Here is a 27,344-nt window from a genome sequence, read left to right on the forward strand (position 1 = left end):
AATTCACTAAGCATCTAATCATTTAGATTATACAAAAGCACTTTCGCACAGCTCTTCTGTTAGACATTTTAAATTATAATTTCAAATGGACTCATTGTCACAGACCTCTGGGTCCATTTTACACACAAAATCAATATCCTACTACTAATAAATAGGATTACTTTTTCCAAGGCTTTCTGTGGGAACTCAGCTTGACTTCTGCTTGGGAGGTGGTTCCAAAGTTCTTAAGAAAATTATTTTCCTGATGTTCACCTTTAGAGTCAGCAGAAAGGGCCAAAGGAAATAATTCAATGCATTAGAGCATAGTGTTAGTATATTTGGGGTCCCAAGTACCACCACAAACCAGAGTTCTTTCAGAGTTCTGATCCTCTTCTCTCTGTGTGTTCTCTCTTATGAAAGTTCATCTTTGAAAAAAAGAATTACCAGAAGGCACCTTAGAGAAAGTTAACCAGGGGAAGCACCTGTGGGAAGAGAAGACTTTAGGTAGACTGATTTAAACACAGATCAATAATGTGCCAAGATTAAATGTGTCTCCAGAGAGGGGCATTTCTGGGTCCATTATAGAACTTTGTTCCTCCACTATCGAGATAAAACATGCTGCCCTTTTTGAAGGGGGAAAAAAGAACTCCTAGGTTTGTGTCTATGGCTGCTTCTACCCGAATACCCCATCTTTTAATGTACAGAGCTGTATTCCTCTCATCTTTCTGCTCCAAAATACACTTGTGGCTCTCAGAGAACTGAAAGAAGGTTAATAGGTGTCATCTGACCTAAAAAAGCACCCTCTAAGTGATTCTTTCCTTCCCACTTAAGATCTTAAGACTGGTCCTGCTTTTACACATGTCCTACATCAGATCAAATGTTCTGAAATTTGCCACTCTTGCTCCCCCAACATGTGAATCCCTATAAAAGATTTCATTATGCTTTCCACTTCACACAAGAAACACTTTGTTAGTGCCACTGGTTGCTCCACAGAACAACAGAGTAACACCGATTAGCTCAACCTAACCAAAGGCCTAGAAATACCCTATCAGAAGCCTCCATGTATGTGGGTGGCATCAAGGTTAAGGGATATATCACTTGGAGTTGGTGTGGAATCCTGGTCATAACCACTGTTTTGAAGTGTAGCTTTGAACTGGCTACTTAGCCACTAGGCTTCACTTTTGTCTACAGATAATCAAGAGCTTTTATATTAGGTTGTCGAAACAGTTTTATTTTAATGTTAAGGATACAGAGACCAGAGTACTGCTCAGCTCTGGCTTCCACTGTGGCAGGGGATTGAACCTGGGGCTTTGTAGACTTAGGCATGAAATTGTTTCTGCTTGACCATTATGCCATTCTGGCCCCACATCATTTTTTCTTACTGTCCTAAACTCAGGATGGAAGGGCAAGACAAAACTCTAATTTGCAAAACTGCAAGAAGCACAATGATTAAAGCCATAGTTTTAATGGAAAAAAAAATTAAAGGGAGTGAAAATTCCCATTTGTAGCAAAATATACCAACCATGAAGTGACTATATTTAAAGCAATGGGCTATTTCCCCTGAAAGAGATATATCAATGGAGCAGGTCTAGATACAGACAGATTAAACAGACACAGCATTTAAAATAGTAAAAGTGGCATTAAATAACATCACTATTAACTTGGCTATTCAATTGAGAAAGGTCTAAATTTACAGCCTTAATACTTCTTTTTAAGGGTTGGAAGTCAAGCAGCTCTTTTTAAAAAAAAAAATTAATTAATTAAATAAATAAAATATTCATTTGGGGCTGGGCATTGGTGCACTTGGTTAAGTGCACATAGTACCATGCTCAAGGATCTGGGTTCGAGCCTCTACTCCCTACCAGTAGGGAGGGTGCTTCATGAGTGAAGCAGGTCTGCAGGTGTGTATCTTTCTCTCTTCCTATCTCCCTTTCCCTCTCAATTTCTCTCTGTCCTATCAATAAAAATAAAGTAGAAAGGAATTGGTGTACTGCACCAAAGTACGACTCTGGGGTGGGTGGCTGGGGGTGGGGGGAGAATACAGGTCCAAGAAGGATGACAGAGGACCTAGTGGGGGTTGTATTGTTATATGGAAAACTAGGAAATTTTATACATGTACAAACTATTGTATTTACTGTTGAATGTAAAACATTAATTCCCCAATAAAGAAATTAAAAAAAAAAGTAGAAAGAAAAAAGAGGAAAGCTAACCACCAGGAGCTGTGGCTTTGTAGTGCTAGCACCAAGCCCCAGCGATAATCCTGGTGGCGATAAAAAGAAGGGAAAAAAAGATTTTATTTATTTCACAAGAGTGAGAAACAGAGCAAGGGGAGGTGGGGACAGAGAGGCCAGAGCATCACTCTGGCACATGCGGAACTCAGGGCCTCATGTTTGCACATCCAGTGGTTTATTGCTGTGTCACTTCCCTGGCTGCGGTCTTTAACATTTTAACATGCATGTCTTTCTAATATGATCAAAGATCAAACTAACAGTTTTATGTAGTCAGTATAAGAAAATTGCAGTAGTTATAATTTGAGGATCAGATAAGGTTTCCCCAAAACTAAGTCACTAAACTTGTAATCTGATAATAGACATATACATAAATAAAATAGGCAGACATCTCAGATAAAATTTAAATGAGACTATGAAAAAATAGTTACTACAGAATTCACCTAGCAGAGAAAGTAGATACCTATAATTCATTAATAGTTCCCAGTAATTCAATAAGAAAAGTATGTGGGCTGATGAGATAGCATAAAACAAAGACTTTTAAGGTTCCAGGTTCAATACTTAGCACCACTATAAGTCAAAGTAGAGCAGTGCAATGGTAAAACAAACAAACAACAGCAAAAAAACCTTTAAGGAAGAGTCACACAGATATCATTCTCTGTAGGAGGTCCTGATTAAGGGAAATTTCCTCGAATTCTTTTACTTTGGGAAACTAGTACAGCTTCAAGTATCACCTGAAGCAGTACTAGTTAAAACCATAAATTGTACTAGTTAAAACCATAAATTGCCTGGAGTAGGGCACCAAAGTAAAAACCCTGGAGTGAGGGTGAGGGTGGATATTCGGCTTCCCGGGGGTGAGTGGGATGGGACACACACACACACACAAAAAAAAAAAACACATAAATTGCTCATTATCACTTGAGTTAATTAAATTGGAATAATCTCCCTTCCTCTAACATCAAGAAAATTAAAAGTAACATAATAATAATAATAAAGAATTAAAAGAGACAATTAACAAAAATGCAAATCAGGCTAGGGATATTTGACTTTTTTTTTACTATCTATAAAATGAGTACAGTAATCATACTCAACTCACAGAGATGTTGACATTTAAATAAATTTCCTATAAAGTGCTTAAAAAGGGGCTGGGTGGTGGCATACCTGGTTGAGCGCACATGTTACAATGCACAAAAATCTGGGTTCAAGACCCCAGTCCCCACCTCCAAGGGGAAAGCTTTTCGAGTGGTGAAGCAGTGTTGCAGGTGTCTTTGTCTCTCTCCCTATCACTCCTTTCCCTCTTGATATCTGGCTGTCTCTATCCAATAAATAAATAAAGATAATAATTTAAAAATTTAAGTGCTTTAAAAAATCCTAGCACAAAAAAACAGTGATTACTAGCTGGTAGCAGTGAGTGGTTATGGTACAGTGGTAATAGTTAAGGAAACACAAAATTAGCAAAACTAAGCACTAGCAACCTGCAGTAGACGGTTATTTAGTGTTGAAAAGCATTTGAAAAAATTTGCTTTTTTTTTTTTTGCCTCTAGGGTTATTACTAGGGCTCAGTGCTGGCACTATAAATCCACTGCTTCTGGTGGCTTTTTTTTTTCTTTCCCTTTTCATTAGATAGAACAGAGAGAAACAGAGGGGAGAGGGAGAAAAATTGACACCTGCAGACCTGCTTCACCACTTGTGAAGTACCTCTCTGCAGGTGGGATTCAGGGACTTGAACCCATATCCTTGCTCACAGTACTATGTGTACTTAACTGGGCATGCCACTGTCTAGCCTCTGTGACTCTCTACATAGTGTTTGGGTATGAGTTGGTTCAGTTTTTTTGGAAGGCTCTTTGGCCAGATCTATTAGCACTTTACCCATCAACACCAAAATTTAATATACAGAAATCTAGGATATGGAAATACTCATGTGTATGAAATCAAAGATATTCATGTAGTGTTATTTATGACATCAACAGTTAAAATCAGAGATAGGAGTAATCATCAAATGGCAAGAACTATATTCTGCAATATCCATATAAAGGGTAGTAGTGAATTATTACAAATAACCAACATCAATGAGGTCTAATACTTTTGATAAAAACTGAAAAATCATACCTTTTCTTCTTCTTTTTTTTAATAATTCATTTATTTATTTGGATAGAGACAGGAAACAGAGAAGGAAAGGGAGGTAGAGAGAGATAACTGCAGCACTACTTCACTGCTTGTGAAGCTTTCCCCCTGCAGGTAGGGACTGGGAACTTGAACCCAGCTCAATTTGGCAAAATGTAGTTAGCAACTCATGTTTAGATTCATCCAACAAATAATTATTAAATCTCAACTGTATAAGTTTCAACATTTTATTCTGATTTCTGTCGCTCCATAAGGCCACGGGAAGTCTTGCCTATGTTATACCTCACTCCTTACACCAGGCTGACGGTTAGGGACCACACCTTGGCCACCTGACTATATAGAGCAGCAAACTTTGAGAATTGAGGACTGAGAATAGCTGATCATCAGTCTCAAGCAAGGGAGGAAGCAAGAAATGAGTACTGCTTGCTTTCCTTTTCCAGCCTCTATAATATCATCAACCACAAGTGTCAAACTTAAAACTGTCATTGTAACCAGCAGTTGTTGGGCTGAAGGTAGATGGAACGGTAGGGGAAATGTTCACCAGACGCCAGAGGGACACTATTTAAGAGTCAGCAACATTGAACTGAGACATAATATTCTTTCACATGCATTAAAAAAAGATTTTCTAATTTTTTTTCCCGTTCTTCTGTTGATGGAGACAGAGGGGAAGCTCTGTTTCATGGCTCTTGACGCCTTCCCACTTGCAGGGGGCTTTTAACCTGGGTCCTTGCACATGGTAATGTGTGTTACCCAGCCCCAACACGTATTTTTTCAAGAGGGATTATCACTCCATTTCCAAAGCATTTTTTTTAAAGCAGGGCACTCAGCTCTGGCTTATGGTGATCCTGGAGGTAGAACCTGGGGCTGGGACCCTGAAGCCACAGCACTGAAGTCTTTTGCATAACCACTATGCTATCTCCCCAGCTCCCAAACACCTTTTATTGGGAGTAGTAATTAACACCTATAAATTGAAAACGGCTGTATGACTGATATGTTTACTTAAAAGCAGCTATTTCAGCTAATCTGATCTCTCCCACTTATTTAAAAAAAAAAAAAAGAAGGGGGCTGGACAGTAGTACATCCTATTGAGTGTATAGGCTACAATGCATAGGGACTTGAGTTCAAGTCAATATGCAGTCCTGCAGGGAAAAGGTCCAGGAGTTGTGAAGCAATGTAGGTATCTGTCTCCTTCCCTCATTTTCTCTCTACCCAATGAATTAAAAAAAAAAAAAGGTATCACTTATGTGTGTGTTATTTTATCTTTTACCTGAGCAATGCTCAGCTCTGATTTAAAAACTGAACCTGGGATCTCAGAGCCTCAGGCGTAAAATTCTCTTTGCATAACCAGCATGCTATCTCCTCAGTCCACACTTGTGATTTTTTAAGTTTAAGTTGTTTGGTTAATTATATACAATAAAGATTTTAATAATCAAAACTTTTGATCCCATTTTATTGGATATAATTTATATGGTGGTTATTCATGCTGATCAAGCTTTGGGTAGTTGACAGCTGTTTCAAGCCAAGAACTGTGTATCTTGTGTATCTACTTTAATGCCTTTGCTTTTTAATATTTATTTATTCCCTTTTGTTGCCCTTGTTTTATTGTTGTAGTTATTATTGTTGTTGGATAGGACAGACAGAAATGGAGAGATAAGGGGAAGACAGAGGGAAGAGAAAGATTGACACCACAGACCTGCTTCACCACTTGTGAAGCGACTCCCCTGCAAGTGGGGAGCCAGGGGCTGGAACCGGGATCCTTAGAATGGTCCTTGCGCTTTGCACCACCTGTGCTCAACCCACTGTGCTATACCGCCCGATTCCTTGCTTTTTAAATTAGTTGGCAACGGGGTGGGAGTGGCACCAACATTTATCAAGTGGATGGCCACTGTGCCCTGTTCCAGACTGGATGCTTTTCCATAGTCTCTCATTTCATTTACTCCATGCATTGTTTTTAAATGTCCACACTACCAGACATGTAAGGGGCGCAACCACTTTTTTCTGCCAGACAAGCTTAGTCCAGCTAGCTGACAATTCGCTATATATATTTTTAATCTATTGAGTGTAAGAGCAGAGTACTACATATATGCAGTGCTGAGGAGTGAACTCAGGACCTCACACACCCAAGTGTTGTGCTCTACCTGCTGAGTCACTTCCTTGGCCACAGACAGATGTTTTTTAATGGTGCTAGGTGTGAGATGAAATAGAGAAGGGGTTGAAAGGAAAACAAGTTGCCAAACAAACATGCCAAGCATCTTTGGAGAAAAGGGAGGGAAATCATTTCCTTGTTTACTGAGTAAAAGGCCCCAAAAAGGTTAAGAATTTCTGTTACTGGGTTCAGTGTGGTGGCACTCAGGACCCTGCCAAAGTCTTCTCATTTCCAGGAAAAGATCACAGGGTACCCACCAGTTCCAAACCATCTTGATATGCCCCCAAACTATCTTTTCTAAGCCCTGTTGTTACTAAAGTTGCAGTACAGTAGTTCCCTCCTTATCTGTGGTTTCATTTTCTGAGGTTTCAGTTACCCGCAGTCAACAATCCGAAAATGCTTTGTATAATGAGTTATTTTAAGATGGAAAGACTATATTCTCATAAGCTCTTTTATAGTACACTATAATCATTTCATTTTACTACTAGTTGTTGTTAATCTCTTGCTGTATCTAACTTATTAATCTTAGGCAAATATGCACAGGAAAAAAGCATACATGAAAGGATTTGGTATCAAGGGTAGTTTCAGGCATCTTCTTAGGATGGGGGTGATTCTTGGATACTGTTCCCTGTGGATTAGGGAGGACTAGTATCTATGAGTAACATCTTCTCTACAGTTAAGACCTTGGGCTTCCCCCCAGTCCTACATGAGAAGGTAGCGTTTCCAAATCAGTGGCTCTTATTAAACTTGGTGCTTGTCAGAATTGGGGAGGGGGTGTGTGGCAAGGGCAGTTAAAAACTTTCCTACTCGAAAATCTGCATTTCTTTATTCTTTTTTAAAATATTTATTTATTCCCTTTTGTTGCCCTTGTTGTTTTATTGTAATTATTATTGATGCCATCATTGTTGGATAGGACAGACAGAAATGGAGAGAGGAGGGGAAGACAGAGAGGGGGAGAGAAAGACACCTGCAGATGTGCTTCACTGCCTGTGAAGCGAGTCCCCTGCAGATGGGGAGCCAGGGGCTCGAACCAGGATCCTTATGACTGTCCTTGTGCTTTGCGCCTTGTGCACTTAACCTGCTGTGCTACCCCCGACTCCCAAAAATCTGCATTTCTAACAAGTTCAAAAGTGCAGCGGCCAGTCCCATATTACATGGGTAAGAACTAATGTTCATGTTTTAACGAACAGATCAGAATTCATAAAAACTAGAGCAGGGTTAGGGCTAGCCACACAAAGGCGGCAGCGGGTGGGGGGGCATTTTGTCGTGTAGACATTGATGGTTCCTCCATATAAATGCTTAGTGCCTTTGCTGTAAATATGTCAAATGGACCAGGACACCCCATGACTAAAACAGCATGGCTTGATGGTGGGTGAGCAAGGGGAACTGGATATGGACACGCCAGCAAGAAAGGCAATAGTTGCTAATTACTGATTTAACTCAGCAAGAAAGAATTTGAAGGTTTCTGGGCTTTTATGAACTTTGGACAAATGAACCAGAAATGCCATTATTTTTTATTCCATTTCATTGAACTGCCCTGAAAGGAAAACTTTGTAACATTTATGGTAGCAACAATAATAATACATGAGACAACAAAAACAAGACATTTTAAAGTGTTTAGCACAACACTTCACACATTATCACATTTGGTTTTCATAACTATAGTTCATTTAGTCTGTAACAGGTGAGGAAACAAAGGTTAGACATATACAGCACTCATATGTGTGTGTGTATATATATACATACACACACATACATATATATGTATATATATATATATGTACATATATATATATATCTCCATCTTAAGTAGGAAGTGGTAATTTCTGGGAGCTTCACCCAAGGTAAAAAGTTAGTTTTTGTATGAGTCAGTTGAGTAAATGATAAATGCAAAATTCCTTTGGCCTTTTCTGAACTGCAGACTTTGATCCTTTTTGTTCTCCAAGTTACAGAGAGATTTAAAGAGGCGGATCCATATCATGTCTGATCATAAAAGACAGGGTTTCCACGTGGCACCAACAGCACATTTTAGTCACTGTGTCACCAGCCAAGAGTGCAAGCAGTAAATCACAGCTCTGGCATCCCATGGGAGGGCCAGACATGCCAAAATGAACACCTCGTTATAACGGTGTGTTTGCTTCCAAACTTTACACCATATACGCATTTGTAAGATGCAATAATTGTCACCAGTTATTGCTGGCGTTTGGTGCCTACACGATGAATCCACTATTCCTAGCCGCTTCTTTTTTCTTTTTGATAGAGATACAGAAATTGAGAAAGAGGAGACAGAGACAGATAGACAGACATACATACCTGCACCACTGCTGGTGAAGTTTTTCCCCCTGCAGGTAGAGACCGAGGGCTTAAACTCAGGGGGGGCCTGTGCACATGATAATGTGTGTGCTCAACTGGGTTTGCCACTGCTTATCCCCTAGACACTATGTTTGTTTACATTCATTCACTCTTCCATTTTTATTGTCACCAAGGTTATCGTTAAGGCTCAGTGCTGGGACTCCTGGGTGCCATTTTTCCCTATTTTATTGGACAGGACAGAAACTGAGAGGGGAGTGGGGAAATAGAGAGGAAGAAAGATAAGCACCTGCAAACCTGCTTAACTGCTCATGAAGTGTCCTCCTTGCAGGTGTGTGGGGTGTCAAAACATGTGCACTCAACTGGGTGCATCACTGCAGACCCCTTACACTATATTTTTAAATGGAAATGGACACTGTCCATGAAAGATGCATACATATGACCTTTTGTTTCTGTCCTTTCTTTTACATTTCATTTGGAGAAGTTGTGGGGGTAGGGGGAAAGTAGGAGACACATGCAGCACTACTCCATCACTCACACCACACACACACACACACACACACACACACACACACACACACACACACACACACACACACACATACACACACACACACAGGCTGGTGGTTTGAACCAGGGTCCTTGTGCATTGTAATTGTACAATGTCTGATCTACCAGATACACTACTACCCAGTCATGTTTCTGATTTTTCTTAAATGTCTAAATCAGTGGTTCTCAAGGGGGCTGGGGAGAGGTGAGGAGGAATGTTGATTTTATCTCCCCACCCCCAACCCTATACTTGGCAAAGTAAGAAGACAATTTTGATTGTCCTAACTGGAGGAAACCATAATTGGGGGAAGCACCTGTGAGTAGAGACCTGGGATGCTATTAAACACCCTACAATGAATAAGATGCCTCCCACTTCTAAAACCTGGGTCTGGTGAATGTTAACGGTGCTACAACCCTGCTCCAGTTTTAAGCCTGTTCTCCCTCTCAAGTTTGAATGCTTAGGAAACTTCATTAATAATTTCTTACACATTCATGTCTTTTATCTTGTCTTGGTTGGTGAAGAGTATATTTCATCTCCTCTATCACCTAATGAACTCCCCAAGGGCAGAGGAGCAGGTCAGTCACCTCTGAGACACCCTGAACATGAGGAATTAAAATCTGCAAAGTCCCTTTTCAGGTAGTGTCCACTAGCTTGCTCTCCTGGAGGTGAATAAAAATTTTAAGTTCAACCAACATTCAGAAGAGGCAGAGGACACTAAAGACTACAGAGTTCACTTCCTATAAACACCCCCTCATTTAATCCATCCAAGCACTATTGAAGGAGACAGGAACACTATTTCAGGTAACTATAGCTCATAAGATATAATTTGTAAAAGGTCACTTGCTGGGTCTAAGTGACAGAGTATGCTTCTGCAGTCAGACTTTAAATTCTATGCTCCTTCTGAACCACACCACATCATGCTTCTCAGGGCTGAAAACCTTGCCTCCTAAAGCCTAGTCCCACAATAAGGGTGCCTGAGATGTGAATAAGGAAAACAGGAACATGAAAGGTTGGATACCTCACTATATTATTAGTGTGATCATCACAAGTGTTGATACTCAATACAGCAACCAAATCAAATCTGTCAAAGAGGGATGCAGATAGGCTTAAATACAAGTTACATTAAAAATCAATGATAAAATACTCAGAATTTACAGGATTCTTACAGAATACTCAACGCCTCAGTTTTAAGCTTTACTATGCTAGAGCCTAAGAAAATAAAATTAAAAAAATTTTTTTTGCAAAGAGTAAAATCAAAACACACAGGAAATGATGGTCAAGAGTCATCTTAGTTTGACACACAGTTATATTTTTCCTTATCCTCTATAGCTTTCTACAATGCTCTACAGCTGTTTGTTTTGTTTTTGCTTTGAGAGGTTGCAAAGTGGCTCTTTTCTTTCTTCTTTTTTTTTTTTCCCCTCCCAAAGCAGCTAGGAGCCAGGTCTAGATCTGTGAAAAACATAAATACTATCCGATGACAGGTCTCAAGGCAGCCCTAACAGCATTGATCCCTCCAATGTCAACCTGATGATTGTCTTGTTTTCTTATCAGAGGGGGAGAAGTGAAAATTGTGAAAGGTTTTCTTAGCACCACACTTGGTCTATTTTAAAGCGAGGAAGACCAGTTCTTCCAATTGCTATTATTCATTAAAATCTCTACACCACTGCCACATTTCCAAGGCTCAGTGCTAGTCACTTTGATGGTAACAACCATCTCATACCAAATTAACCCAAAATTCCCTCCATACAGTGTATGGAGGAAAGCTTGGGTTCATACATCTTTTCAGCCCAGGAATTAAGCATTGCTGGAGTCAAGTCTTATTATCTCAGCTCCTTAATCTATGCCTCACTTCCATCCTGTCATTTTGTACTGTATCTGTTGCTGACTCATCAACTCTAAGCAGGTAGACTTTTTTTCTTTTTTTGTGATTTAATATTGGTTTACAAAATTACAAGATAACAAGGGTACAACTCCACACCATTCCCACTACCAGAGCTCTGTATCCTCATTCCCTCCATTGGAAACTGCAGTTCTCCCAAGGTCACAGATATGGGTTGACTATTATTTCTATAACTATCTATATGCCCATTTTTCCTATGCCCCTGCCCTTTACTATTTTTGAATTTTTTTTCCTTAGCTCTAGTATGTTGTGGTGCCGGTAATCGAACCTAGGACTTCAGAGCCCCAGGCATGAAGGTCTTTTGCATAACCATGATGCCATCTCCCCAGCTGGCACCCACACTCTTAACTATAATGCTTTGGTTCTCTACTCAGACAATTCTTTTTTGTTGTTGTTGCCCTTGTTATTTCATTGTTGTCATTATTGTTGTTATTGATGTCGTTGTTGGATAGAACACAGAGAAATGGAGAGAGGTGGGGAAGACAGAGCTGGGGGGAGAAAGATAATACACCTGCAGACCTGCTTCACTGCCTGTGAAGCGACCTCCCTGGCAGGTGGGGAGCCAGGGGCTCGAACTGGGATCCTTCCGCTGGTCCTTGAGCTTTGCGTCACCCACTGCACTACCACCAACTGCCTGCACTCAGACAATTCTGCCTGCTTGGTTACCTGCTCCTGATAACCTCAGGTTCTACAGAAGGAAAGGCCTTCCTGCTAAAAGACAAAGTAAACTTCTGGAGGGAAATGTGTCCACTGATCGCAGCCAAGGTTCCAGCGTTGGAGCCTAGCATGTAGCAATAGTATCCAGTCTGACCTCATGCGCAAAGACTCTTTCAACACTTTGAAAGTCCATCAGTTTCATTTCCTTTGTGTTCGGAGTAACCCATCTTCTGACAGTTTGCCTTAACAATGACCTGGAAACACTTAAGTCAGCAAGTGCCACAAGGGTGGATATGGGGTGCAAATGACCTGGCTCAGGCTGCTGTGATTTAGAGGGCTGCTTTGCCCAAAGAAGACAAGCAAAATGTGTGGTGATTCTGCTCCTGCTTTTGCCTGGTCGTTCTAATTACAAGAATCCTTGCTTGTGTTCCTCTGCCTACAATATTTTCCAGATGTCCCAGATCAGAATATCTTCGTGCTTTCCTGACCAAGGAGGAGCAATGTGGACCAAAACTCTTATTATCAGGTAAACCTGAAATACCTTTTTCTTTCTGACAGATTATCTTGGGTCTCTTCTATGCAATAAATAACACAATGTCAGAGAACAGAAAGGCTAAAATCCAGGAGTAAGTTGAGACTTTTGAGGCAGGCTCTTTGGGTGCAATTTTGAGTTGGGCCCTCAGCCAATCCCTTAACCCCTCACTGTTTGTTTCTCCCTGTGCAGAACAAATGTAACAATGGCCACTTGGTAGGCTGTTATGTAGATAATGTACTAACACACGTCAGGCACTTAGTTTAGTGCCCTCTATATACACAGCCACTCAATAAGCATTAGCCATTACTATCCCATAAGTCTGAATGGCAGCTCCTAAGCCATTTCTGGCCTGGAGACCTATTTTGTCTGGCCTGTATATTTTCCTTTTTAAAGAACGGGCAAATTTTTGACATTTTAAGAAGGTTAAAAATTTGGCATACACGGTCCTGCCTTTCTCCTCTTCCCCTCTTGCAACCACTGTGGTGGGGTGGATTCCCCCCCTCCCCAGGTTTTTTTGAACTGCCACCAGGGTTATGGCTGGGGGCTCAGTAACTAATGAAATCTACTGCTCCTCGTGACCATTTCCCTCTCTCGTTCCTTCTTTCTTTCTGATATGGCAGAGAGAAAGGGAGGTGATAGACACCTGTACCACTACCCTACCACTAGTGAAGCTTCCCCTTGCAGGTGAGGACTGGGAGCTTGAACCCAGGGGTCCTTGTACATGGTATAATGTGTACACTTAACCTGGTATGGAACCCTTGGACAGCACATTTCTCCTGTGTTCAAGACAGCCCTCACACCACTTACTAGCCCCTCATACTGTCAATTACCCAGCAATTACACAAAATTAATCTCTATTCTTACCAAATTGACCAACATGTCCAAGGTTAAGTCCTTTTACTCTAGTTCAACTGGTGTAATCTACTCTTTGTCCTCTGACCATTGCTTTTCATAAAGCTTCTCCAGCCAATGGAGAATCTTTTCAATCTTCTGTCTCTGCCTAACCCTGTGGTTTCAAATGAAAATGGACGTTAATATGATAGGGCACTTTGAAGAGCAACCCATGCCTGGAGTTCACAGCAGAGGTTCTAATGAGTCTAGGAGGACCTGGGTATCAATATTTTAAAATCAGAAACAGTACAAATGGTTTAAATATGCACCCTAATAAGTTGACAGTGATGGGAACAGTAGTGTCTTCATTCTTGTGGCCCAGCTGATACTTCCTGTGGACATCATACAACTGAAGACTAGAGTCTTGTTTTCCTCCTGACTCCTGTTTAGTCTTGCTTGCAAATCAACTTGTGTTTAAAGCTTGCCTCCCCCAACAGATTGTGAACTCAGGAGTGGGTGGATCATACATACTTTACCCCACCCAACCCTAGGCCCCATTCCCAGCAGGACAAATGGGGTGCCTCTTCTTAAATATTTTCAATCTAGACTGTAGAAGGCATAGAAGAAAAACCACATTTCCTCCAACCTTAAAGGATGTGGGGAGGAGTAGAGTCGAGAGCTCAAAGGTAAATTGATACCAAGGTAAACTGAGGCATGCTCCAGGAAAGAAATAGAAGGGGCAGGGAAGAGGAGGACCAAGTCTGGGGGCGGTGGTAGAGGGGAAACGGAAGGTGAGCTGCAAGAGGAATGAACATATTAGTCAGAAGAAAAAGAAGCTATGAGTAAATAAAAGCATTGGAAGGAAATCTTAAAACACTTCCCCATGACAGCATCCCATGTAGGGAGGAATGGGAAGCAAAACGGGAAAGGCAAGATTTCACCATACCTAAGAAAAAGGCTGTAATTAATTTGATAAGTCACTGAAGCAGAGAGTGAATGCTGCAGTTCTGGCATCCTAAAAGCTAGGCAGACGCCGAGGTGAGGAGTAAGGGGGGACAAGAAACATTAAGAAATCAAGAGGTGGGGCAATGAGAAAGGGGAAATGGAGGCTCCAGAAGCAGGTTCTGTGGCTTCTGGAGAAAGGGCTCCCTACATCCCCAACTGGGGCCTTCAAACACTCAGGTAGCTCAGACACCTAGCCGTCTGCCTTTGTTTTAAGCCACAGTTACCATGCAAAAGTAAAATCATGTTAATAGTGCAATTCATGTGCACAGGGAAACTTTATTAACACACTTTATCACAGAAATAAAAGACTTTAGTCACAATACAATCACTACTATAATAAGCTTATTCTTCTTTCTCCCAAGTCCAGACAGTTTAGCGAGCGCACTGGGTTAAGTGCACATAATATGCAAGGACCCACACAAGGATCCCAGTTCAAGTCCCCGGCTCTCCACATGCAGGGGGATGCTTTGCAAGCAGTGAAGCAGTTCTGCAGTTATCCTTCTCTCTCCCCCTGCTCTCTCAATTACTCTGTTCTAACCAATAAAATGGGGGGGGGGGGATGGCCGCCAGGAGCATTAGATTCATAGTGCTCGTACTGGGCCCCAAAAACCCTGGAGGCCACACACACACTAAAAGAGAAAAATTACCCTGTGGTCCATTCCTCCTCCCCATCACCACCATTTTTTTCCAGAGAGGTGAAAGGGGATTTTAGTGAACATTAGAGCCAGCTAAAAAATAAACCATAAAGACAAGACAGTGGTTAGAGAATCCAATTTGCACGCATGAGGTTCTGAGTTCAACTCCTGGAACCACATATGCCACAATGAAGTTGTTTCTTTCTTTAAAAAAAAAAAAAAAAAAAAAAAAAAAATATATATATATATATATATATATATATATATATATAGATGGTACTTAAGAGAGAGACCAGAACATAAATCAGCTAGGGCTTATGGTGGTGCTGGAGGTAGAACCTGGGAGCCTCAGGTATAAAATTTCCTTTGCATAACTATTAAGCTCTCTCTCCAATCCTGTTTCTCTTTCTTATCAATCACAAAAGACAGTCCAAGGGGCAGATGAGAAGGGAAAAGCAATTCCACCATATTCTTGCCTTTCCCATATGCCAGACACCGGTCTCAGCACTTTACAATAGGTAGTCATTTAATCTTCCTACTCCCAGGAAGTAGGTACTCCATTTTATAGGTGAAGAGATTAAGACACAGATTACATGATTTACTCAAAGTCACACAGCTAGTATGGAGACAGAATATGAACCCAAGCACCCTGGCTCGAATTCAGGTTATGCATACATGAGCCTCCTCTTCTGATGGACTGGCAGGCCCAGAAAGAATCAAAAGGGATGGGTTGGAACCTCAGGGCTGTTGCTCTGGATGAACTTTCTTGGAGCCCCGAGGTGTCAGAAATGGAGAACAAAGGGGAGCTAAAATGACACTGTGCCCAAAGCTGCCATGTTCAGATTCATGGAAACTAGAGTGCTAAGTTGTCCATGCAGCAGTCAGTGCAAGGAAAACAGAGTTGACTGCTCAGTGCAGTTGTCACCAACAACTGCTACTCAATGGCTCTAAGACTGTGTCTCTACAAGGCACCTTTCTGGCTTGTGGACTATATAGACAGACCATCTATCTCTGCCTCTAAGGAATTGATGAACTACAGCCATGTTAGATTATGTTTCACTTTTAGTCTTCAGGGCTACAAGTGATTCTATTTTTAAGGTTTCTCAGCTTCATAAGTAAAAGAAGACATTTTAAATAAATTAGTTCTGGTTTATAGGGGGTGACTTCTTGTGTAAGAGTTAACTGATCAGCCACTCTGTCAAACCTGAAATCTCCCTGCAGTTAGGCAGAGAGAAGTATCTAATCTAAATCAGTGGGCAAAGGCCAAAGGACACCTCGGAAAACCAGGGCAGCCACTTGGAATGTGGACGGTCCAGAACAAATGCTTCAATACTAGAATGGCACTGAACCCTCTTCCTGAAGAAAGTTCAAAAAAGAAAGAAAACCCTTTTACATTCCATTTTCTGTGAAGCATATGGTTTACCTTTGAAGCACTGGAAATGTCACCTCCCCAGAAAATGATCAAATGTAAAAGTAACAAATCAAGCTTTAAAAATACTATTGTTTTTAAAAATTTCAGCCTTTCCATTTTGCTTTATTACCTTTTTAACATCTCAAGTAGCTTGTCTGATTTCGTATCTTTGAGAATGAGTTTTCTCAAATGACACTTCTGTATGTGTACATTTTTAAAGAATGGAAACCACTCGTGAAGGCAATTTCAAATGTACTCTCCACATTCCAATTTTCCCACATAGGGTACATGAGCCGTAGTCGACTTTTTCTTGGTGAGTGAGGTTTCTCAAGAAGAATTCAAGTCTCCAGTTTCAGTTTTGGCTTTGACACTAGCTAGGTTGTGACCTTGGGCAAGTAACTTAACTGCACTGGGTTTTAAACTTTCCCACCTGCAAAATGAAGAAGATTGGGTAAGGTGATGGTTCTTGGTGAACATCTCCCAAGATGTTATAATGTGAAGGTCATTTAAAACATCAGTTGTCATTAAGTATTGTTACTAACATTAAGTATTGTTCTTGTGGACTTCCAAGTTGCAAGGATGCTGCCTTGATCAGTTGGGTTACAATAATCGGAAGTGGAGTAAAGTCAACTACTCTTTTCCTCTCATTTCTGCTATCAAAATCCTGCTACATAAACTCTTGCCTTAGTTTAAAAAGCGTACACATTAATCTATTCAACACAGGCTCTAGGGGAAAGATACAACCTGGCAACTAGTTGGCCTTATAAGCTCTAGTTCAAAATTATACTTTAGATAACTGTGATGGCCACAACCACAGGACTGACACCTTGAGTTATGGGGGGGAGACTGAGAACACATCATTTAACACAGATATCCTTTGAGTTCTAAAATCACCTTGTCCTTTGGGGTGAGTGTCTGAAGTAGAAGGAACAGAAAACAAACCAATTTCCTTCTTAATGAAGTAAAAGGGCATTATCCCTTGAGAACAAACCCCACCCAACACTGCAGGTTCCTGTCCCCATCTCAATTGTTGCTTGTCTATACCTTCTGTTGTGCAACTTCTGTCTAAGATAACATTTTCCAAGTCATTCTTTGAAGCCAAAGAGAGCATCAGTGTAGGAGGAAGGAGATAACCATTAGTGGTTTCCTATATTTACCACTTTCCCAGTTATCTTTCCTGCTTAGTCCCATGTAAAATGATTAGTAAGGAAAAAAAAAATGCTTTTAAGCAATTGTAAATACAGTCCCTGAAGCCTTATTTTTAAGTTGCCAACAAACACAAGAATGTGCATTAAGCCACATGCTATTAGTACTTCCAAGAATTCAAGGAAGTTCTCCTTAATAAAAAACTAAAGTCTACCTTCTTTGTCTTACATAATGTGGTCTAAAGGGCATCTATGAGGGACTTGATGTGATGACCATTGGCAAGTGTTGATTTTTCAATCATTCTAGTTAAAATTATTAGTAGAAAGTCAATGCTCGAAAATGGAAAAATTGGTTAATCTGAGAACGCAGACATTAACCAAATGCATCCAAATGTAGTATTTGTAAAACCTGGTAAGATAGAAAAAGACAGAAAACTAACTATGAATATTTGAAACCCGGCCAAATGGATATGGATGGCACATTTTTTGGGGGGGGATAGCAAGAAAGACAAAAGAAGCAAAAACTAAAGATTTCTATATGTAAGAAATGAGAGTAAGAATAAGCCCTCTCCCTATCTTTCAGTCTCCAGGTGCTGTTATTAACTTATGTCTAAACTCAAGAGTAATATTTTGTTTTCAAGCTAGCTTTACATAGCACAACATTAAATCTCAGAATCTACTCTTCCAAGTATTACACAAGGTGATGATTTATAGAAAAGAAAAATCCTTTCCTGTTTGCTAGCTTGTATTCCTTAGCTCACTGTGCCACACATTTAAGGGTGCTTTGTTTCAGAGGATGATTAGAGTGGCGCCCTTGGTACTGATTATACTGGAGTTATTTGTACTGCCTAAGTCTGGACATTGCTTTTATATTAAAACTTCCATTTTGGAGTATAGAGTGACTGAAAATTCCCTACTAGCTTAAACTTGGCATCAGCAGCAGCAAGACTATTCAGTACAGAGCCATAGGAACTCAGCATTTTTTTAAATACTTGTATAAAGGAAAGAAAGAAGAAGAAGAAGAAGAAGAAAAAAGACCCCAGCTATAGCACCTATGGTGTTCCCTCATTCTTATGGAGAAATTTCAAGCACTGCGGGTTCTTTCTCAAAGTATAATCAGCAGCTGCTCTGACTGGATTAAATCACATCAGATGTGACAGACAAACCGTTGTCTCTTGCATTAATAAGATCCCCAAATTTTTAGAAGTAGAATGAATAATTTCAGGTTTGTTTTTTTTTTTTTTTTTTGCAGGAGGCAGAAAATGATGACGTCTTCTATGGTTTCTGTCCAGTTCACCAACTAAACTTGGATTTTTTTTTTTTTTTACCAGAGTATTGCTCAGCTCTGGTTTATGATGGTGTGGGGGATTGAACCTGGGACTGGAGAGCCTCAGTCATGAAAGTCTCTTTGCATAACCATTATGCTATACCCCCACCCTAAACTTAGATCTTTTTTTTTTCTAGGGTATATCTGACTCAGTGTGACAGAGATTACAGTTCTACAAAAGTCATTAAACATAGATTACACCCCAAACTGGGCAGGTTAGTGGAGTCACAGGTAGGGTAAAACATAAGGCTGAGTTGACCTACATTTGTCACAACTCAAGGCACAAACTCATGTTCAGTCATCTCAATACTACTACCTCAACACAGGCCTGTCATGCTGATTATGTTCCTAGTTCACAGCACTGCTAGGGTAGCCCACGTATTATAGATTATAAAGCCCCAAATTAATGAGGTATAAATAAATGACATGCTACTTTAGAAAATATTTCATTAGTTTACTCACATATGTGTTAGCAAAGGGTGGGTGGTCTCACACTATCTTCTCTAAACTATATAAAAAAGAATGTTTTTCAATACCAATTTACTGGACACCTACTATTTGCAGGCACCTTACAAGTATCATCATTCTACCTCTAAAATAAAGAGCCTGCAAATTAACATTATTCTTGTTTTAAAAAATATTTATTCCCTTTTGTTCCCCTTGTTTATTGTTGTAGTTATTATTGTTATTGATGTTGTTTTGGATAGGACAGAGAGAAATGGAGATGGATAGGGAAGACAGAGACAGGGAGAGAAAGACAAACCCCTGCAGACATGCTTCACCACCTGTGAAGCGAGTCCCCTGCAGGTAGGGGGGGGGGGATGTTGGGTTGAACCAAGATCCTTATGCCGGTCCTTGAGCTTTGCGCCACCTGCACTTAACCCGCTGCACTACCGCCCAGCTCCCATAATTAACATTATTCTTGCCCCCATGTCACAGGAAACTTTGGAGACAAGTTATTTAAGATCATACAACTTGCAAATGATAGAGATAACACAACTAGCAAGGTTTTACTCCTGTGTCTTTCTGCCATTGAATGAAGGTGAAGCATTTGTTTCTGTTTCTTAGATGCTCTTGAGACAGAACTTGGAAAAAGAAGGGCTGTCACTCTGGTCAACTGAATAGGAACTCTCAACCTCTTCTTCAGTGTCCCTTTGCTCAAGTCATTTAGCTATGCTCATCCTGGGGGGTGGGGTGGGGGATGGCTCCTGCTTAAGGAAAAGAACAGGGACAAAATTTTAACTCATAAAAAGTTAAATGTAATTTTGATAAGAGAAAAGTGAATTAGACTTTATATTCAGTTTCGTGACTTTGGAATAATAAATTCAACGCAAGGAGGTACAGTTTTGAAATAACTTGGAAAATGGTGTGGGTCTCTTTAAATATAATTAATTCCTTATACATTTGGCCAGTTTGGGAGACCTGGCCACAAAGCATAAGATAGGGAAAAAACAAACAAAAAAACTCCAGCAATCTAGTGGTCTTACAATTTCCCATTCTCAAAACTTCCCTGCCATAAGTCTAAATCCAATCCAAGAAGTCTGTCAATAGTTGGTTGTTTCAGATTAGGCTTATGATACAATAAAAGGACTGTGTAGGGGGCAAAGACACTTTAAAGATGTCTAAGCATGTTTAGGTCAAATCAGTAATAGTAGTTAGTGCTATTAAAAGTATGGAATATTCCCGTCACTGAGAATCCAGCCCACTGGATATTGTATATGCAAGCAGGTACTGTACTGTTTCCCCCCTGCTGGCAGACCCTAGTCAGTAAAACATTTGAGTTTCTCTGACTGAGACTAGCACATATCCCCAGCAAGTATGTCAGAGGCTGGAAAGCAATGAGATCTAACCGAGTGAGAAATTGATAAGAGTAAGATCTAGATCTTCATCTTTCCTAAATGAACCTATCTCATTTTCCAATGTGCTGTCTCTTTGCTAACTTTCTTCAAGACCCCTGGCAGAAGCTCGACTCTCCAAAATAAATAAATAAATAAATAAATGAATAAACCCATGCGGAGCTGAGGCGAGGTGAGGCCGAAGACTGGCATCATCAAACACCATTTATCTCCTGGAGTCTCTGGTTCGTTTCCCCGCCTTGTGGGGGCCAAGCCTCACCACGAGGGTGAAGACAAGAGGCGGAGAGGAAGGGAATGAAGGAGAGAAAAAGAGAAAGGGGGTGGGGGTGGGAAAGACCTCTGGACCACACTTATTTCTAGTATCAACAAAAAGAGAAGCCGCATACTGACCTAAATCATCTCTCCAAAGGCGCTTTATAAATTACAGGGACAAAGGGAGGGGGGAGGTGGCGGGTGGCCTGGGAATCCTACAGACACCCTACTCTGACCCGCCCCCCTCCCCCTCCGGCACAAGGAGAACAGAAAACAGAGCTCCACTCGGCCATTCGCGAGAAGCCCCCTTCTGCTTTGCCACAGCCCATCCATGGGGGCACCCCGAAACAAATGCACGTAAACACCATACCACCCCCCGGGGTGGGCACTCCCGCCCCGAGGTGGCTAGACCCCGGAGACCGGGGCATCTACTTAGTTAGATTTTTCTTGCTTACTCATTTCCCTCAGGCACCCAACCCCCCGTTCCCACTCCAGAACCCCGCTCCACCGCCTACCCTCACGGCTTCAGCCCCCGATACAATGCGGTGCCCCCGCGGCGGCCGCGGCCCCCGAGCTGTCCCGGCCACTAACCTGCTGCTGTAAGGGCATTTCCGAAACCAGGCTGGCTCCGGGGGGGAGGTGGGGGACCGGCTGGAGAGGGGGCCGGGAGGGCCGAGCAGCTCGGCGGCTCCGGGCGAGGGCGGACGCCCGTGGGGGGGGGAGGGGGCCGAGGGACAGGAGGGGAGGGTGGCCGTGCCGGGGCCGGGTGCGAGGGCGCCTGGACCGTCCCAGGCCAGGGAGCCGGCGAGCAGGAGGAAGTGGGTGCCCCCCTCTCCCCCTCCAGCGCCCCCTCCCGCCGCCGCCTCCTCCCCAGTCACAGGCGCGTCCTCCGCGCACGTGTGCGAAACGTCACCAGCGGGTCCCGGGGAGAGGGACAGACCCGGGCGGCGGGACGGGAACACGGCTGCCCCCGCCCTCCGTCGCCCGGGGGCGGAGAGGGGGACAGGGCGGGGAAGGAAGGGGCAAGGGGAGAGAGGCGGGTCAAGGGCAGACCCGGGGCCGGCGAGGAAGGCCCGGGCGCTCGGGCCACGCGGGCGCCGCCACCGCCACCGCCGCCGTCAGGATGCGCCCAGGCCGGGGTGCCGGCCCCTCACCCCAGACAGCCCACGCCCCAGTCCGCACTCAGCCTCCCAGCTCCACCTCTGCTCCCCAGTCCCCTGGGGCTCCCCTAGCCCCTTTGTTGCCAGGAGTTGCCGAGCCCTCCATGTGTCAAGCGCCACCCGGCAGACCCTGGAGCTCCAGAGCACGCGCTAAGGACCCCCCGGTCGCCAAAGGGCCTGAGAAGCCAATGGTGGGCGATCAGTCTAACAGCCCCCCAGTTTGCAACCCCCAGCCCCCTACGGCCCCCCACTCCCACCAAGTACACTACTCCCTCCCCCACCCCTTCTCCATCCGGGGCGTGACCCCTTCCTACGCCCGAGAAAGAGGAAGCTTCGAGTTGGAGAGGGGAGAGTGGGGGTAGGGAAAAGTGCAAGAAAAGACTGGGGGGGCCGGGAAAAGTTTCGGAGTGTTGGAGGTGGCTGGAGTCAAGGAGATTGCCCTCTGCCCAGAGCGTCCCACCGAGGCCCCCGACCCTTGCACGGGGGGTTTGGGGGGCGAGCATACTTGTCTTAACAATGAGCCCTCGTTGCAGGGACAGCTGCTCGGGCCCACACTCGGCCCTGCGCGCGCCAGGGGCAGCGCGCCCACCACCCCACGCGGTTGCAGAGCCCACCTCCCGCCTGGGCTGGGGGCTGTGGGAACCAGAGGGCATTACCGGAGGGCCGCCGCCGCCGCTACCGCCGCGTCCCAGTGCTGGTGGTTGCAGCAGCCCGGTTCTGCTGGAGGGTCCGTGCGGCGTGGTGTAGAGCAGGCTGCCGGCGGTCTGCTCCGCGCCGGTGGCACAGGGGAGGAGGGGGCCGGCGGCGGCGCCGCTTTGGAGGGAGGAGGAACAAGAGGTGGTGGAAGTGTTCGTGGTGAGGATCTGGATGTACGCGCCCGGGGCGGTGGCAGCGGCGGCGGCGGCGGCAGGGAAGCCGGGGCTGGCTAGCAGTGCCCTTTTGTCCATAGAAGCTGCAGCGGCGGCGGCGACGACTGTCGCCCCCTCCCCACCCCCGGCGGTCACCAGGTACTGCTCCAGGGCGGGCTGGATTCCCTTTCTCATCTCTCGCTCCTGCTCTTTTTTTATTGTTATGGTCTATGAATGTATTGTTTTCAATTTCTTTATTATTTGCAGTCGGAGTTTCCAAGTCTCTCCTCCTTCTCGCCTCCCCGCCCGGCGCTTCCGAGCCCCTTCTCTCTCTTTTCTTTTTATTTTTCCGCACCGCACGGACCCCGGGGGCCAAAAATAATCGGGGCTCTGGAGAGAGGAGGGTCCCGGCCGCACGGATATCGGGACCCCAGGGGGGATGGAGGCGTCGGGAGCGGCCGATGCAACGGATTGCGAGGCGGCGGCGGCAGCCCGGTTGCTGCGGCCGGCAGCTGAAAAATGGCTCCAGGAAGCTGCTGCTGACAATGAATGAAGGGATACGGTTTACGCGCCAAGGTCCTCCCGCGAAACTCAGATTTCCCGCCGGCTTTTCAAACTATATTTGCATATCCCCACCCCTCAACCCGCCAAGGACCGTTCCCACAGCTTATTGGGCCTCTAGCTCCTCACTTCTGTCCCAATCGTGGTGCAGGGCCACGACTTTCTGGTTTCCATTGGCTGTCGTGTGTCACGGTTACCCGGGCGACAGGGTCGTATTTGCATACAGCATCTTGGTTGGCTGAAGGCTACAGAGGATTTTTTTAGGGGGTGGAGTAAGGCCTTTCCTTTTCTCCCACGGAAGACCACGCCTGGTCCAGGCTCCGCCCACGTCCCCGCCCTCTAGCCGGGCGGGCTCTGCTGACCTGGCCTGGGACTCAGCGCCCCGCAGACTCAGTGCGAATATAGTCTAGAGCGCAAGTTTCACTTTTGGGAAGTGTCAAGGTGACCAAGGGGACACTCTGGGGAACTCTTTTTCCCGTTGGCTAGTCCCTATACTAGATGAACAGCGGCAGGAGATTCTCCCAAATATTAATCAAAGGCAAGTTGGACTTGCGGGCGATGGCTGGCAGGTGGAAACTGAGCCCTTTAAATCGGGGTTTTTTCCCTTCCGGAAATCCAACCAATGCCGCTGCGAGGGCTGATCCTGAGGCGGAGGCTGATCGACAGAAGCATGTGGGCAGATTACTGTGAAGCTGAAGGTTCAACTGACATGATTGTAGACACCGTTTAGATAGCATTTAAGATTATTCCTAGTAGCGTCGTTATTAGTCGCTGTTTGATTTAAGTAAAAATTAACTCTGAATGACCAGTAGTATAGGTTGAGCACTAGTATAGGTTTGCGTTCAGTAGACACCTCCCCACCCCCACCCCCTTTGGCCCAGAAGCACCTAGGACAGTTAATCAGGGCTAACCTAGAACTGATCTGCGGGTTTCTAATCCGGCATCTTGTAATCCGAACAAGCACATACTTCTCATGATGACGTCTTGCTCTTTACTAATGGGGCACATCCAGCCACCAACATTTGACAGTTTTTGGCTTCCGAACAAGTCCTCTGACTTTAAGCAAACCGAATGACCCAACCATATTCCAAAATAGTTTAAGAGTTTTTTTAAAAAAATTATTATTTGTTTGTTTTTTTTGTAGTAAGCTCGAAGTTGTTACCGAAAAAAATAGTTATTGAATTATTGCCATACTGACTGTTGGTGCAATATCCATGGTTTTTAAAATTTAAGATTGCTCCTGTGGAGGCTGAAGCAGGTAAAGGGACGCCTCCAGGAATGTAAAAAGATATGTGTAAGATCATCATTTTGAATAGTAGTTGAACTGGTGCTCATTGGGTGGGGACGATTCCCTCAAACCCTTTTTGCAAAACTTTAATTTCTGAAACTCATAGTCTTTGAAGGGAGTGAAGAGATGTCAGGTATAGTTAGAACTACTTAATACTTAGTTCGGTCACGCTATGAAAAAGCTAAATTGATGAAAGTGCTGTTAAACATCAGGCTTATATCTTGGTGATGTTTCTAAGCAAAACTGAACAGTACCTTTATCAGTTTATCAAAAAAGTGACATTATCTCAGTGCAGATCAGGTGATTCTCAAAGAGCATCAGTTCCTCGTTATAGGTAAAAATCTATTAGCAAGCCCAATTTCATTAGTGTTTCCAATATGGATCATTGTGGAGGCAACTAGTAGTGCAATAAGGTGTATAGTACACCTGGAAAACATCACTGGCTACATGCATTTGGTGGTGGTAGTGAGGATTTCGGGAAAAGAGTACTCTGCTACACCACTCCAGAAACTTCCTCTCTGTTATGGGGGCCAGCAACTTGGAACCCAGGTCTCCTCTCACATAATAATAATGTATGTGCTCTACAGAGCAGACCACCTAGCTCAACCAAAAGATATATTTTAAATATAGGGTATTTGGTAGAGGAATTTTTTTTCCTCCAGGCTATCACTGGGGTTCAGTGCTGTCACCGAATCCACTGCTCCTGGTGGCCATTTTTTCCATTTTATTGTGTAAGACAGAAATTGAGAGAGGAGGAAGAGAGAGAGAGGGAGAGGGACAAATAGACACCCGCAGACCTGCTTAGCAGCTTGTGAAGCATTCCCCTGCAGGTGGGGAGCCAGAGCTGGAATCTGGATCCTTGCCCTGGTCCTTGCACTTTGTACTATGTGCACTTAACCCAGTGTGCCAGCACCTAACCCCCTAGAGGAACATTTTTTTCATTTTATACTTAGTGAACACCAAGATAAGGAGGTAGAGTAAAGGACTCAAAGAAAGAAAAGCATCTTGAATGGAGCTTGAAGAAATCATGTTAAGTGAAATAAGTCAGAAACAGAATGATGAATATGGGATGATCTCACTCACAGACAGAAGCTGAAAAACAAGATTAGACGAGAAAACACTAAACTTGGAATGGAGTTGGTGTATTGCTCTAAAGTAAAAGACTCTGGAGTGGAGGGGGGGTTGGATTCAGTCCCTGGAACATGATGGCAGAGTACCCAGTGGGGGTTGTATTGTTATGTGGAAAACTGGGAAATGTTATGCATATACAAACTATTGCATTTACTGTTGAGTGTAAAACATTAATCCACCAATTAAAAATTTTAAAAAGAAAAGCAAATATATTAAATAGAAAACTAAGATGCTGAACTTGAAGCTAGGTGATTCCTTTGTGGAAAGGTATCCTATTTTAATAAAAGGATATTGGATTCTGGAGCCAAAAAAATCTAGGTTTGAGATCTGGGAGGTGGCACAGTGGATAAAGCCTTGGACTTTCAAACATGATGTCCTGAGTTTGATCCCTGGCAGCACAAGTACCAGAGTGATGTCTGGTTCTTTCTCTCCTTCTATCCCTCTCACAAATAAACAAATAAAATATTGGGGGAAAAAAAGAATTGTTCTATAGGTTAGGGGCATGGATCGACCTGCCATTGCCCATGTCCAGCAGAGAAGCAATTACAGAAGCAGGAACACCTAACCTTCTGCACCCCCAAAATAATTTTGATCCGTACTCCCAATGGGGAAGTAGTTAGTGATAGAAGGAAGAGAATAAGAGGGCTCTGAACTTATTCTGAAACAACTTCATCAGGACCTGGAGAGAGAAGAGGAAAAAGAGAGGGACATTTGGATGTAGTAATAGGGTTATATGTAGCTCAGAAAGGAAGAGAAGATGGGACCTTAAAAAAGGGGGAGGGGAAGCAGTTATATACAAATATAGACAGATAGTTGTAGAAATAATAGTTAACCTATATTTGCAACCTTAGGAAAACTGCTGTAGCTTACAAAATAGGGATTGGGGATTCAGAACTTTGGTGGTGGGAATGGTATGGAATTATACACATGTTGACATTTAGTTTTGTAAATCAGTATTAAATCATTAGTAAAAAATGAGAAAAAGTAATATATATATATATTTGCCTCCAGGGTTATTGCTAGGGCTTGATGATTGCATTATGAATCCATTGCTCCTAGAGGTCATTTTTCCCATTTTGTTGCCCTTGTTATTGTTGCTGTTGTTGTTGGATAGGACAGAGAAATCGAGAGAGGAGGGAAAGACGGGGGGGGGGGGGGGGGGGTGGAAGACACTTGCAAACCTGCTTTGCCTGTGAAGCGGCCCCCTTGCAGGTGGGGAGCTGGGGGCTCACACCAGTATCTTCAAGCCAGTCCTTGTGTTTCGTGCCATGTGCTGCCGCCTGGCCCCCAATTTCTTTTTAATAGCAAAAAAAAAAAAAAAAGAATATGGGTTTGAGTTCTAGATTTGCTACTTACTGGCTATATAACATTAAACTTTCTAAAAGTTTTTTTTTTTAAGATTTTTAAAAAATATTTATTTATTTCCTTTTTGTTGCCCTTGTTGTTTCCATTGTTGTTGTAGTTA

General features: G+C 43.2%; 1 protein-coding gene across 4 annotated transcripts in view; it reads right to left on the reverse strand.

Moving 5' to 3' along the window:
• Nucleotides 1-23,172, reverse strand: part of E2F3 (E2F transcription factor 3) — a 101,228-nt gene extending 78,056 nt beyond the window's left edge. For 2 of the 4 annotated variants that reach the window (XM_016189119.2, XM_007525155.3), the window contains exon 1: nucleotides 22,708-23,172. In XM_016189119.2, the coding sequence (XP_016044605.2) occupies nucleotides 22,708-23,094 (387 nt within the window). In that variant the 5' untranslated portion in view covers nucleotides 23,095-23,172. Of the gene's footprint in view, nucleotides 1-21,482; nucleotides 22,228-22,707 lie in introns of those variants that run through there. The other 2 variants (XM_060189303.1, XM_060189302.1) reach the window with 2 other exon arrangements.
• Nucleotides 23,173-27,344: the final 4,172 nt, after the last annotated feature.

The sequence above is a fragment of the Erinaceus europaeus genome, chromosome 4 (genome assembly GCF_950295315.1).
Source record: "Erinaceus europaeus chromosome 4, mEriEur2.1, whole genome shotgun sequence".
NCBI classification, from domain to species: domain Eukaryota; kingdom Metazoa; phylum Chordata; class Mammalia; order Eulipotyphla; family Erinaceidae; genus Erinaceus; species Erinaceus europaeus.